General features: G+C 38.6%; 1 protein-coding gene across 5 annotated transcripts in view; it reads left to right on the plus strand.

Annotated features, from left to right (window-relative positions):
• Nucleotides 1-14,472, plus strand: part of dst (dystonin) — a 112,920-nt gene that overhangs the window by 92,898 nt on the left and 5,550 nt on the right. For all 5 annotated transcript variants that reach the window (XM_023327802.1, XM_023327806.1, XM_023327804.1 and 2 more), the window contains 22 exons: nucleotides 126-227; nucleotides 504-677; nucleotides 1,225-1,380; nucleotides 1,539-1,736; nucleotides 2,256-2,384; nucleotides 2,903-3,073; nucleotides 4,694-4,849; nucleotides 5,094-5,300; nucleotides 5,579-5,698; nucleotides 6,643-6,812; nucleotides 6,900-7,059; nucleotides 8,428-8,622; nucleotides 8,703-8,831; nucleotides 9,704-9,847; nucleotides 10,581-10,769; nucleotides 10,888-11,017; nucleotides 11,185-11,348; nucleotides 11,430-11,592; nucleotides 11,784-11,938; nucleotides 12,024-12,098; nucleotides 12,245-12,262; nucleotides 13,085-13,201. In XM_023327802.1, the coding sequence (XP_023183570.1) occupies nucleotides 126-227; nucleotides 504-677; nucleotides 1,225-1,380; nucleotides 1,539-1,736; nucleotides 2,256-2,384; nucleotides 2,903-3,073; nucleotides 4,694-4,849; nucleotides 5,094-5,300; nucleotides 5,579-5,698; nucleotides 6,643-6,812; nucleotides 6,900-7,059; nucleotides 8,428-8,622; nucleotides 8,703-8,831; nucleotides 9,704-9,847; nucleotides 10,581-10,769; nucleotides 10,888-11,017; nucleotides 11,185-11,348; nucleotides 11,430-11,592; nucleotides 11,784-11,938; nucleotides 12,024-12,098; nucleotides 12,245-12,262; nucleotides 13,085-13,201 (3,222 nt within the window). The remainder of the gene's footprint in view (nucleotides 1-125; nucleotides 228-503; nucleotides 678-1,224; nucleotides 1,381-1,538; nucleotides 1,737-2,255; nucleotides 2,385-2,902; nucleotides 3,074-4,693; nucleotides 4,850-5,093; nucleotides 5,301-5,578; nucleotides 5,699-6,642; nucleotides 6,813-6,899; nucleotides 7,060-8,427; nucleotides 8,623-8,702; nucleotides 8,832-9,703; nucleotides 9,848-10,580; nucleotides 10,770-10,887; nucleotides 11,018-11,184; nucleotides 11,349-11,429; nucleotides 11,593-11,783; nucleotides 11,939-12,023; nucleotides 12,099-12,244; nucleotides 12,263-13,084; nucleotides 13,202-14,472) is intronic.

Raw genomic sequence — 14,472 nt, forward strand, 5'->3', positions numbered from 1 at the left:
AGGCTGTGCAGGAGAGCTGGAGCTCTCTTTCTGCATGAAATCAGATAAACCTGAGTGAAACATGACTCTGTGTGTGCTAAGCTTTGCTTTCTGACATTAACAATGGTTTCCCACTTTGTACACAGGGCATGTTTGACTGGGTGGATATACTGGAAAACAAACTGGATTCAATGTCACCCGTAGGCACAGATTTGGAGACGGTCAAGCAGCAGATTGTAGAACTCAAGGTACGGTTTGGTGATTTTTGTTTTGCTTGATAATTCTCTCCTGGCTGTAAGATATTTTCATTGCAAGTGTTTTTAACACCAGCTGTATTCAGATCAGCTGTGTTTACTTTTAAGGCCCAATTTATTGCTCTTACCATTTTTCTAAATAAAAAAGGTTCCGACGCACCTTTGATGTGCAATAACACAAACGCTGTCCTAAGCAAACAGCTCTTCTTTTCTCTGCATGTCTTTGAGCTTGTGTTGATTGACTTGGTTTCATGGCGCTCCTTTTGTCAGGAGTTCAAAGGAGAGGCGTACCAGCTCCAGATCGAAATGGAGCGGCTGAACCACCAGGCCGGCCTCCTTCTGAAGAAGGTGACCGAGGAGGCCGATCGCTGTGCCATCCAGGAGCCGATGTCTGAACTCAAGATGCTCTGGGACAACCTGGATGAGAAGATCATCAGCCGACAGGTCGGAGCCGGGAAACAGCCGGAGAGAAGGATGGACCAGACTGTGCCAAGTTTTAAAATTTTATGGTTCAATTTTAAAAATATCGCTCATTCCTTTAGTGTAATGTTGCAATATAATTGCACTTAAGATAATTCTTTGCATTAACATCATGAAGCAAACATTCTTACAACTAAATGCTAATGTTTTAAATTGTATTATCCTTTAAAAATTATGAGTTTAATAAAAAATGCAATTCTCTGACAGGTTTGCATTATTTTGTCATAATAGTCATAAAAACATAAAAAATGATCATTGAAAAATTAATAAGTTGATAAAATCGTTTAAAAAAATCTGTTTTCTGAGTTGAACTGAAATGAAAATAAAATATTTCTTTTTGCCATTTCTTTAGAACCTTTGCATATTTAATTGTTATAGAAATTAGTTACAGCTGCTATTTGAAGTCTAGAGCCCTGAACAATAGCTTCACCAGACTAGTGAATATGTCTTGTGTATGTCAAGTGCTTTCACTAAATGCCAAATCTAATGGCTCAATCTGTCGTTAATCCAGCACAAATTGGAGGGGGGGCTGCTGGCACTGGGCCAGTTCCAGCATGCACTGGATGAGCTGCTGGCCTGGATGAGCCACACAGAAGAGCTGCTCAACGAACAGAGAAAAGCGGCTGGAGACCCCAAAGCCATCGAGATAGAGCTCGCCAAGCATCATGTACGACAAATCTCCTTCACCTTCATTTAATTGTTTCTTTGAAAGTATAGATCACCCCCCACAATCAATGTACACTATATCCGTAAGGTTGAAAATATATCTACATTGGGTTCATACACATTTTTGTTTGAGTCATCTCTGCTTTTTCCTCCCTAAAGGTACTCCAGATAGATGTGTTAGCCCACAAGGCGACCGTGGAGACGGTGAACAAGGCTGGTAATGAGCTGGTGGAGTCCAGTGCCGGAGAGGAAGCCTCCAGTCTGCAGAGTAAACTGGAGAATCTGAACCAGAGGTGGAAGGCCATTCTTGAGAAGACAGACCAGAGAAAGCAACAGCTAGAAGCGTCTCTGCTTCAGGTTCTTATTAATTTCACAGAAACTTTACTTTAGCTTTAATAAATCCATTAATCCATTGATCCATTAATTTTAACCCAAGGACACAAGTATGTTACAGCTAAGTCCCATAGTTTTGTTGGGATGAGTAATCCCACCCTTTCCACATTAATTTTTCAGTCATGTTTGTAAGTATGACATTTCTTTCAGCTAAAGAAAAGGAGAGAGAGAAAGATAAGTCTTCAAAATATAATTTAGTCTTGAGGGAGAGTGAATTTTTTAAAACAAGAATGAAAGATATGCCTTTCAAAGGTTCATCTTATTTAAAATTAGGAGTATATTTATCATCTTAAAGGTAGGATAAAATACTGAAAAATATTACAAATTATGCCCCTCGGTTAAGTTCAGGCTGAACACGTACAGGAGTGAAGTGAAGGAATTATTAACTCTGGGCTGTTCCACTCCCGGACTCAGGTTTCTAACAATCAGCGTGTGTGTGTGCGAGTCACCTTTTGTCCTGACCCAGGTTGTATTGTGTTGTAGGCCCAAGGTTTCCATGGCGAGATAGAAGATATGCAGCAATGGCTGAAAGACACAGAACGTCAGCTGTTGGCATCAAAGGCTGTAGGAGGTTTACCAGACACGGCTCGGGAGCAGCTTAACGCCCATCTGGTATGTGTTTAACAATATGAAAGGCTGCATGCAGATGGCAGGCTGGCGAGGAGGTGGCTGTGTCTGTGCTGTGTTTCATCTCAAGTGTGAAAATTAAGCGACACTGCAAAATACACAACTTGCAGAGAGCGACGAAAAGCCCCTCAAGTGTTTCTAATTGATTTGTCCATGCCTGGCCTTAATGAATCTGGGAATGTTTTCCTCTTTTATTTTTGCTCTCGGTTATAGAGACACTTCAGCAGCAGTGGTTTCCCAAAAAAAACACAAGTGGTGGCATTTGATAGAACTATAAACAGCAAATCTCTGGAAACAATAACTTTATCAAATTGGTAACGTTATACTGTTTAAATATTTATTGGAAATATGTTTCTTGGGGTTTCAGGCAGCTTGGCTGTGCTCATTCTTTTCCCATTTTTGGATGAAACTTGGCCTAACTGCTGACAAACAAATGGTCTTAAACTTTTTGTTTTGCGCTGACAAAAACTCTCCTCATGCCAACGTGTTTATTTCTGTTTCAGGAGTTGTGTTCTACCTTTGAGGCCAAGGAGGAACTTTATAGGGAGCTGCTAAACAAAGGTGGCCAGCTGCTTGCCATGTCGCCTCAGGGCCCGGACAGCAACACGGAGCAGGACCTCGCCAGCCTGAAGGAGAAATGGGAAGCTGTGCAGGCGAAGGTCACTGAGAGGAAGGTGGGTTACCAGTGTACGGCTTTTATTGCTCTGAGCAGAAATGACTCATCTCCTCTGGTCCCACGGAGGTATCACTGACAAAACACTTGAACCCTGACTTTGGAGCTTTAAAGCCTTTAATCCCAATGTCGATAATGAAGGGTGGAAGTGCTGGCAAACACACTCAGGATGTGATTTACACAGTTGATCAGGGCAGTGCAGTTGTTGTCAAAGTGGAGCAATTTTCTTTTTATATTTTCTCTTTGTGATGACCTGACAGAGATCAAAACAGGCAGTTATCACTTCTTTTTTTTTAATTCAGGACCATGTTTTCTAATTATTATTATTATTTTTTTTTTTTTTTTTTGCTATAATAAAGTATAAAAAAAATTTTATGTGGCAAAAATGTGTGGTACCTTTAAAAAGTATTCATACCTCTAAAAATTTTCACATTATGACCACAAACCTTTTGTTTTTGTTTTGTTTTAATTTCAATATTAATGTTGCTGTTCTGTAAGAAAGCATCGTGGAAACCTAAGAAGCACACCAGACAGGCCGGGGATGAAGCTGGGAATATCTCATTGAGGTCTAGACAAAGCAAACCAAGACTAAGCTTTTTCCCCTACTTGCTAATTGCAATTTGACGTGGTTGGCAGCATCATGCTGTGGGAATGCCTTTTTTCAGGTCAAGTTGATGAAAAGTGAATGGAACTAATTATAGCACAAAGCAGGAGCTGCAATAGACTTGAGAGATGGATAAACAGATGCACTTTGTGCATTTCTCAATGTAGTCTGGCATAAATGTTTTTATCTAAACAGATCATCACTAATGTTTTACTACTTTTTATTGTCATTTTTATGTTTATTGCAACAGATATCACAAAATATTCTAAGGAATTTTTTATGGCCTACCCCCAATACCTTTTATTTAGTTGTAAAAACATTTTTAAAGCAATGTAACTCAATCATTCCAAGCAACAATGATGTACTGCTCTTTGATGGTCTGTTGCATATAATCCCAGTAGAATACAATGATGTTTGTGGCTGTAATTTGATAAAATGTGAAAAGGTCTATGGGATATTTGTAAGGCTCTACATATTTTCATTGTTTAACACTCTATTCTCCAAAAATGGGGTAGTTCTGTGTGAGTCTTTGCTGGTTTTTGTTCCTGTTGACTTTGGTGTCATTCCTAGGAATTTAGAGCCTGCTAAATCTTAGAGCTTCACAGAGTTGCCAGTCAGTGTAAAACCTTTGTTGTTTTGAACACAGAATGCAAATAAATCATGAATTATATACTTTTTGTGAGTTTTATAGTGTGCTCTGACTTTAAAGGGCTAGTTTTATATTTAGCAAACCACTGATCTCTCTTACATAGAATTTATTAATCAGAAAAGTCATCAGCATTGTAACGTCGTTTGAGTCCAAGCCCTCTCTGCTGGGGCGTGCGGATATGATTCAGCCTGATGGATGTTTCTCTTCCTCAATTATAAGCTCATCATTGCCTTTCAGTTTTGCTATTTACCCGTCCAGATCTGTCAACAGGGAAATCTTCGGCACTGAATAGTGAACTGTGGGTTATGGTTAGGTCATTGTATATGAATTTAGAGAAATTAACACTTTTTGGTGGTTTGTCTCCACAGGCAAAGCTTGAAGAAGCTTTAACACTGGCCACAGATTTCCACAACTCTCTTCAGGACTTTATTGTTTGGCTAACCCAGGCTGAACAGACGCTGAACATGGTTTCTCCTGCTTCCCTCATTCTGGAGACCATCATGTTTCAAATTGATGAGCACAAGGTAATGTGGGGAGAGACAGAGCCTCTGGTGGGAAAGCTAATCCTGATGAAAATAAATACATTTTAGATTGTGTATCATTAGTGAATGTATTCCTGGAATAAAACCAATTTTAAGAAGCCAAGCACATTTTTTATCCAGCTTTTTTTTTTCTAAAAACAAAACAAAAAACCCTGCGCTTAAACTCTTTTTATTAATACACCAAACTTGAACGTCTTTTCTCTGCATGTTTTCTGTGTTTGTGCAGATTTTTGTGACTGAGGTGAACTCACACAGAGAGCACATCATCGAGCTGGACAAAGCGGGCACGCATTTGAAGTACTTCAGCCAGAAACAGGACGTGGTGCTGATCAAGAACCTTCTGCTCAGCGTGCAAGGCCGCTGGGAGAAGCTGGTGCAGAGGTCTGTGGAGCGAGGTCGCCTGCTGGATGACGCCAGGAAGAGGGCGAAGCAGGTAATGCTTTATGCATGTTTATGTTGAGTCCGGCACTGGCTCGCTTCACTACTATCAGGCTTGTTTTATTATCATTGGAAAGCTCCTTGGAAAGTGTATTTCAGGCCTGTTTAAAATTCTGTCGGCATGCTGTAGCTTTATTTTTATTAGTGTGTAGAACTTCTTTCCTTAGAGCCAAAGTGCTGGATCATGTGAACATAAAGCAGGACTTTGTGATAAATCAAGTTCAATCGTGCATTTCGCTTAACTTATTTACACTGTTTCTAATGTTTCTTTAGTTCCACGAAACCTTCAACAAACTCATGGAGTGGTTGGATGAATCCGAGAAAGCCCTGGACTCTGAAGTGGAAATTGCCAATGATCCTGACAAAATCAAGATGCAGCTGACACAGCATAAGGTGACAAATCACTCTGTAGCCCCCTTAATGTTATCTCCTTATATGGTACATACACAGTCAAGCCTTCACTCATGAAACATTAATGTCTGCATGTCAGATGCTTAAATTGGTCAGCGAGAGATCAAAAGAGACCTTGACTGGCTGTGATTTAGTCATCATCACATTAAATCTTTGTCTTTTTGTCTATATTTAAAGCAGTTTATGTCTGTGAATGAATGAATGTCCTTTGATGCACTTTTAATAAAAATTCAAATGAATGTCGGGAACATCGTCTGTAATGCTTTGATGTGAATATGCCAGTAATTATTAGAATTTCTTGTTAGATGCAAAGCTACTTTCTCCGTCCAAAAATCCGCAGTTCATTATGAATTTATTAAGTTAAGTACATGCTTTTTCTTGTATGAAATTTTGACACCAAGTTTAGCTGATTCTGAAATGTCTGAATTGATTGAACTGATATTGGCAGATCAAACACCAAAGAAAACCAGGAATTGGCACTGGTCAGAACAAGGTCGATTGGTTCATTTCTTAAACTGTCAGGCTCCATGTTTATAGTATCATGTCCAGTACACCAATTAGGTCTATTTACACAAAATACAGCGTCAGGAGAACATAATATTTCTAAAACTGTTTATTTTATTGTTTGTTCTTGCCATGTTTGCACTGTTATGTAGGGAGATTGAGCTAATCCTATCATAATCCGGGGTTGGGCCAAATCTATTTGGGATTGGATACTTTTAATCTCACTGGAGCAGTAGCTGAGATTTGACCCCCTTTTGTGTTTGCCACACATAGCTTTGCATCTTCATCACAACACACACACAGAGATTAGAGCCCTGTTAACATTCCAGCAGTAAATAGAAAATAATCTTTGTCTGGCTTTTCGTCTAGATGTTCAGACTTTTAGCACGCCTCTAAAACTGATGGTGTTTTCTCAAATGCAGGAGTTCCAAAAAGCTCTGGGTAGCAAACACTCTGTGTACGACACCACTGCTCGAACCGGGCGGGCCCTGAAAGAAAAAACTGCTCTTAAAGATGATAAGCAGAAATTGGACGACATGTTGAGCGAACTGAGGGATAAGTGGGACACTGTTTGTGGAAAGTCGGTGGAAAGGTCAGAAGAAGTTTTTTATTTTTTTTCCTCTCTTGTATACAAACTGTAGTCAGGGCACTTTGCTTATTTATTTGTGTTCACCTGCAGACAAAACAAGCTGGAGGAGGCCTTGCTGTTCTCGGGTCAGTTTACAGATGCCCTCCAGGCACTCATCGACTGGCTGTATAAAGTGGAACCTCAGCTGGCTGAGGACCAGCCAGTACACGGAGACATAGACCTGGTTCTCAATCTGATAGACAACCACAAGGTAGGAACCTCACTCTGTTGATCATGGATATGAGACACAGTTACAAAAGCTAACTTTGAAAACATGTAAGGGTTTTCACATCTGCACCACCGCCCTGCTCTTTCATCCTTTCAATGGCTTCCTAATCATTCTGGTGCATAAACCACACAAGGCTTGGGCTGTGAAGATAGCTGTGTTTAAACAACTTCACAGATGGCACCATCATACAGCAAATATAGCTTTGTGGTATTGTTTGTATGTTATGCTTGTTTCATGCAGTATGTTAAATATCACGTACAGTGGCTTGTAAATATATTCAGACCCTTTGAGTAAGTTCACATTTACAGAAGGTTTTGAAACCAAAACCTTCTGTATATTTTTATTGGAATTTTATGTGATTGATTAATTATGTGCAATTGTGAAGTCAAAAAAGAAAGAATGTGTTGGTTTAAAATACAAGAAAAAAAACCCTGAAAAGTGATCCTTTAGAGATCCTGTTTAAAGTTTGCCACAAGCCTGTGGGGACCATGTGGAAGAAGTTGATCTGATAACATGAAACTAAAATTAAACTATTTGCTGCAAAACATGAAAAACACTATGTGTGGAGGATTATTATCATAACCCTGATCACAGCATCTTTAAAATGCTGTGATCATGGTGGTGGTCACAGTATTTTAGCATCATACTGTGGGGTTGTTTTTCTTCAGCATGGACAGGGAAGCTGCTTAGACTTGATGAGAACATGAATGGAGCCTCTACCGGCCAATTCTGGAAGAAAACCTTTTGAGTTGAGACTGAGACGGAGGTTGAGCTTTCACTAGGACAAGATTAAGCATACGGCAGGAAATACAAATGAGTTGAGAGCAAAACGTATTTATGTCTTAAAAATCATCCAATCAAACTCCGTTTGAAAGTCAGAAAAAATACTTGAAAATTCTCAGATGCTTTCCATCCAGTCTGACTTAGCATGAGATATTTTGCACAGAATTGACAAGAAGTTTGTAGATATGCAAAGATTATAGATGGATGTCCCAAAAAGACTTGCAGCTATAATTGCAGCGACAGCTCATCTATAAAGTTTTGACTTGGGAGGGATGAATATAAAGATATGCCATGCATGAAGAGCATAAATCCTTCTGTGTTATTTTGACACATATTCTAGCAAAAAGTGGAAATGTTAAAAGCAAACTAACACTTTAGCAGAACACCATAACATTTCACTTTGTGTTTATCGGTTTTGTCCAGTTTACCAAAGAATTGGGAAAACCGGAAATATATATAGAAATATATATTTCTATTTACATTTGTTTGAAATAGTGCAAAAAGTCTGAAGTGCTTTACACTATGACAACTTATCTAATTGTTTCCTCTGTGAACATGTGATTGTAGGTTTTCCAAAAGGAGCTGGGAAAGCGGACGGTGAGCGTTCAGGCTCTCAAGCGTTCTGCAAGAGAGCTCGTCGAAAACAGCCATGATGACTCCTCCTGGGTCAAAGTTCAGATGCAGGAGCTTAGCACTCGCTGGGATACTGTGTGCAACCTGTCTGTATCAAAGCAGGCCCGGCTGGAGCAGGCCTTATGCCAGGTAAAGCACAGCCTCCGTTTCGTTACGTGGAAGGTAAACTAGCTCTGTGAGCTTTATTGATGTTTGTCGTCTGGCTGCAGGCCGAGGAATTTCACTCTACTGTTCATATCCTGCTGGAGTGGCTGGCTGAGGCTGAGCAGAGTCTACGTTTTCATGGTAACCTCCCAGATGATGAGGAAGCTTTGCGAACGCTGATTGAACAACACAAGGCAAGCAGTGCTAATATTTATGTATTTTCTAACACTTTAGAAGGGTTTTTTTAAACCAGCTTAAATACTGCAAACCAGAGAATCTATGCCCTTTCTTTCACTCCTGCAACTGATATCTGCTAAGAGCTGTTGCTAAGTTTTGCAGAATAGCCCTTCTTTATATAGTATAATCTAGCAAAACTTTAGTATTTAATCACACACAAATGTTTCTTTTTTACTCAACACTTTAATCAGTGTCTCTTACCCTTGAATGAATCAGCTGATGGGATCCATCATTTCACTGTATCACAGTCTGCACAATCGCTTATTGATGGAGGAAAAACCTCATGAGATCAGGGTCTAAACAATCTGGTTTTTCATCAGTTGAAATATTAGAAAAAAAAAATCTGTATCTCTAATCACTTTACTGCACCAACTGACTAGAGGACAATGGGTGTTTTTATGTCTACGTCATTTATTGCAATGTGGATTTATTTTATCCAGAGTAGAAGTAAACAAAATACCAGTTGCAAAACTGTTTTAATAAATAAGAGGTGAAGTCTACCCCTGGCTTAGTTATTATTTATACTGTACAATTTGATGATCACACCACCTTCCCAAATATTATGAAAGAAATCTAGCTTGCCAATATTTTTAATGATGTTTTTTGCCTGAATAAACAGTCAAGACTATGTAATTGCAACCTGTCAGCCTTGTCATCCTTAATGCCAAAAACTGAGTGCTCTACTTTTCCTATGATTTCATCTTATTAAAATAGCTCTGCATTGCTTGTACATGAAAACACGCACTAGCAATGATTTATTTTTCTGTTTGCTGAAGATAAGCCAATACAAATATAAACAACTTTTCTTTTTCTATTTTCTGTTTTTAAGGAGTTAATTAAAAAGCTGGAAGAAAAGCGAGTTGCCCTGAACAAAGCGACCAGTATGGGGGAGGCTATTCTCAGCATATGCCATCCAGACTCCATCACAACCATTAAGCACTGGAACACCATCATTAAGGCCAGGTTTGAAGAGGTCAGTTTGCAGTGGTTATGAATATCTGCCATATGTATTGGCTTGATAACACACTTGCCTGTCCAGTTTCTTAAGCTTCTGTCAAGAATAAGCAAATTTACATGCGTTTAATTTTTTAATTATTTTCTACATTTATTGAAGAATGAATTCTTCTTGTCAGGAAGGGAGCTATTGTAGTATATGTTTTAAACAATGATTAGTGAGGTTCTGTATGTCATTAAAAAACCAAGATGTATGTACTGTTAAGTCATTGCCATCGAATCAAGGATTATATTCATTAGTACTCACTTCTGAGAAATTAAAGACAAGCTTACATTTCAGAATTCAAGTTAAGTTCATTTGATTTTTTGTATATAATGCCAATTCAAACTTTGTCTCAAGCCACAAAAACAAATCCAATTTATATATAGAAAAATGTAGTTAATTATATCCTGTCAACCAGACAGATTCAAACACACATATCACTTGAAGTAACAAATTAATTTGGGATTATTTTGAATGTTTCCAGATTTGTACACTTATTTGAGCTACAGAAAAACATTCTGACATATTTTGATTCAAATTAGTTTTTTTATGATGTATCTAAAAACAAATTTCAATATCTTGAAAATTTCCAGAAATTGTCTGAAGATCTAAAGTCCTTTTGAAGTATCTTTGTGGAAGTAACTGAATATGTTTCAAGGGGCAGATCTCAGGTGTTTGTATGTGCTACATGCATTTCCCATGAGTGCAGGTGCAGGCCTGGGTCAGGCAGCACCAACAGCGACTGGCCATGGCGCTTACCGAGATGTTAGACACTCAGGAACTGTTGGAGAATTTGCTGACCTGGCTGCAGTGGGCTGAGACTAACCTAAACAACAGGGACAAAGAGACACTGCCTCAGGAAATTGAAGAAATCAAAAGCCTTATAGCAGAACACCAGGTAAAGTTTAACTACTAAAAAAAACCCACCTCTTTTGTGTTATTTCTGATTTATTTGACGAAGGCATTTCTGATTTTGTAGTTGTTTTAAAAACAGTAGCTGCTTCCTTCCTTTGCAGAACTTCATGGAGGAAATGACCAGAAAGCAGCCAGATGTTGACAAAATCACTAAAACACATAAAAGGAAGCCAGTTCTGGAGCCCCAAATCCAATCACATATCCCTGTGCTAGACAAAGGACGAGCTGGAAGTATGTATCCCTTTCATATCCTGCCCAGAGCGTGACCTGAGGCAGCTAGCCAAGCATTGTGTCATTGTATAGTGATGTGACATCCTAATCTTCCTCCTTTTAGCTGCTTAAATGATGTCATGGTGAATCCCTTTCTTCTTATGTAGAGTTTTATCTTTTGCTTACAGGAAAACGCTCTCCCACACAAACTATGTACGCATCAACAACACAAGCTCCGATTGAAACCAAGAACCCTCGAGTTAACCTGCTGGTTACTAAGTGGCAGCATGTGTGGCTGCTGGCGTTGGACCGAAGAAGGAAACTCAATGATGCATTGGACAGACAGGAGGAGGTAAATCAACGCTTCTATTAATTCAGTGATTCTTTTTTAGAAATCTGTGTTTACTTTATTTTTCTTTCCTTTTTGGTTTAGTTAAAGGAATTTGCAAACTTTGACTTTGATGTGTGGAGGAAACGCTACATGCGCTGGATGAATCACAAAAAGTCTCGAGTCATGGACTTCTTCCGCCGCATTGACAAGGACCAGGATGGCAAAGTGACTCGACAGGAGTTCATCGAGGGAATACTCTCATCCAGTAAGTGCCCACTACAAATTTAGTAGAATTCAATGTGCATTCATCCATCTGTCCATCTACTGTATTTATTTAATTCAGGATTCATCATTAGACATTTTTATTTATACTTTAAATGAGAAAATAATTTAATTATAAATGTGGAATTTTGGAAATATACGAAGTCCTGATACCATGCAATTGCTCCTCTAAAGAATTCCCGACCAGCCGCCTGGAGATGAGCGCCGTGGCAGACATATTCGACAGAGACGGTGACGGTTACATTGACTACTACGAGTTTGTGGCAGCTCTTCATCCGAACAAAGATGCCTACAAGCCGTTGACAGATGCGGACAAAATTGAAGATGAGGTAATGCAAACTGTCATGGCTGGAGGAGTTCAATATCTTTTAATTCAAAGGAACAGTTCAGTAATTAATACAGTGTATGTTGCAGGTTACCCGTCAAGTTGCAAAATGCAAATGTCCAAAAAGATTCCAAGTAGAGCAGATTGGAGCAAATAAATACAGGGTAAGTTATTATTAACCTACATTCTATCTAAAGCTGATTTGTTTTGTTTTATGGGAAATTGTTTGAAGGTAAGTGTTGAAATATGCAAAAATAAATCACACTTTTGCTAACGTTTGAATATTTTCTTATTGTTTTTCCATCACCAGTTCTACCTTGGAAATCAGGTACATCTGAAAGTCCTCCTCTGTGTCCACATGTCTGTTTGGTTTCTCTCAGGCCTTTATGCTTTTCTGCATTTACTGTTTGCTGTCCAGTTAACACTTCTTGCCCAGATTTCTGGCTGCAGATATTGGACTGGAACTCAGAAGTAGAAAGTAAAATTTATAATAACATCTGACTATTTTTTTCTGAAGCCAATCAGATCTTTAAACTGCCATAAAAAGCCCAACATGAACAAGTTTTACATCTGTTCCTGTAGATGTTTATGTATCTGCTTTTGAGTTTCAGAAAACGTTTTGGCTTGCCAGCACCATTTCAGCCCATGTATTCAGTGGCTCACGGGCATAAATTCATCAGCTGGGCATCTAATAATGCTTTCTGTTTGCTTGGCTTTGATGCTTCAGTATCATGGGAATGATTTACCTCCACAATGGCTGACACAGTTTGATCCATCAGCCGAATTCTTATTATCAGAGAATTTTAAAGTTGGGCAACTTTAATTATGTTTTTTTGCTCTTTTCTCTTGGGGAAATCAAATTCTGAGATGTTACAGTGCCTTGCGAAAGTATTCATCTAGTTAGGCTTTGTTTGGTTTATCATGTTTTATCACAAAAGGCCATAAAATGCAGAAAAAAAATTGGCTACAATGTGCCAAAATGTGAAACAGTTCACTTGACATTAAATAATTTTGCAAGGCACTCTATGTGTTGGAGAAGTCCATTTGGGATGAGGGCTAGAGAGATGGGACAAGGGTGTCAGAGGTGGTTTGTGCAACAGTTTGTATTGATGTTTCACTCAACAATGAATTTAAATAACTCTTTTGACAGTTTGGTCTGGTTCACTGCTTACATGACTCCCTAATGGGCGATGAGACAATAGCAAACAGGGAAAATCAAAATCTTACCCACCACCTACACGTTGAGGTTTTGGAAAGCTGTATTCTGGTAAATGGTTACTCTTCAGATGTTTCTTTGTGCCTCTTTTTACTTCATCACCTGTAATGTTTCTGATCATTAGAATCACCAGTCACATTAAATCATTCCAATACTCATAAAAGATTATACGAAGATTTTTTTATTTCTTTTTTGGGAAGCAATGATAAGGAGTTTGGCGAGAATCATCAGTGTTTGATCATGTCTGCGTGTCACACGTGAATTAGACAGAAACGACTTGAACCATTCTCTCATTTTGTCCTCACTGTGTTAGCAAAGCTAGCTGCATCTGGTATGCATCAGTGCCATCAGTGCATTCTGAGCAGTTGTAGCTGTAGAAAGTGCAACAAAGGTTGCAGGAGTTGGATGTATGCTCCCTTGATCATTACATCAGCCTGTTTATGGACAGAAAGCATGCGACTGTGATTGTGATCTGCACGTTTTTGTGCAACTTCAACTGACATGCCACCATTTTCATAGAGCTTGAAGCATTTAAGTCCACAAAAGGCTCAGTGTTTGTATGTTTGTATGATGTGATCAGGTGAAGGCAAATTATTGTACACTACTACCCCCTGGTGGTACAATGATGTGCCTTCAGCTGTAGTCTTTTACAGGCTCAACCTGCAGTTATGGGTTAAGCCACATGTGACTGAAATTGATGTGAGATTATTACAGTGAGAACCAACATGTGCAGAAATGACTCAAAAAATACATCATTCAGTTGTGCTTGTGAAGCTGTGGCAGTTTGAGTAATTGCTGTATTTACTGCTCAGCTCCACAAACTCTGAAGGAGCCTTAGATCAAATTTTCACAGGTCTGTATGTAAAGCCTGACTGATACTGCAGTCGAAACATGATCTGAACTCTCAGTTCATGAAAATTTGATTCAATGACTCAGACAAAAAATTGATAACTCATCCTGAAAATTTCACAAATGTCAGTTATTATGACATTGTTCAGTCAGGCTTATTATCAGACCATTGTGTGTATTAAAGGAAGTCTTGTGCACAAAAGTAAAATAAAGAAATCAAAATCATAAAAAAAAAACCAAACTCTTTTTGATTAAGTTTTGAGTAATTTGTGTGTTTGACAATTGAAAGTAAACATTTGTGTTTTGTGTCTGCATATCTTTGTAATTATGTGAAAAGAAAACCAGACTGCACACAGGGCTGATTTTTCCTCACTTACATAATTTAATTCCAATAAAATTTGTGCCAAATGAATCAATGTGATTCCTCCAAGCAGTCTGTTTTTTTTTTTTTTTTTTTTTTTTTTTTTAAGTTG

This window comes from Xiphophorus maculatus, chromosome 22 (assembly GCF_002775205.1).
Source record: "Xiphophorus maculatus strain JP 163 A chromosome 22, X_maculatus-5.0-male, whole genome shotgun sequence".
Classification (NCBI taxonomy): Eukaryota; Metazoa; Chordata; class Actinopteri; order Cyprinodontiformes; family Poeciliidae; genus Xiphophorus; species Xiphophorus maculatus.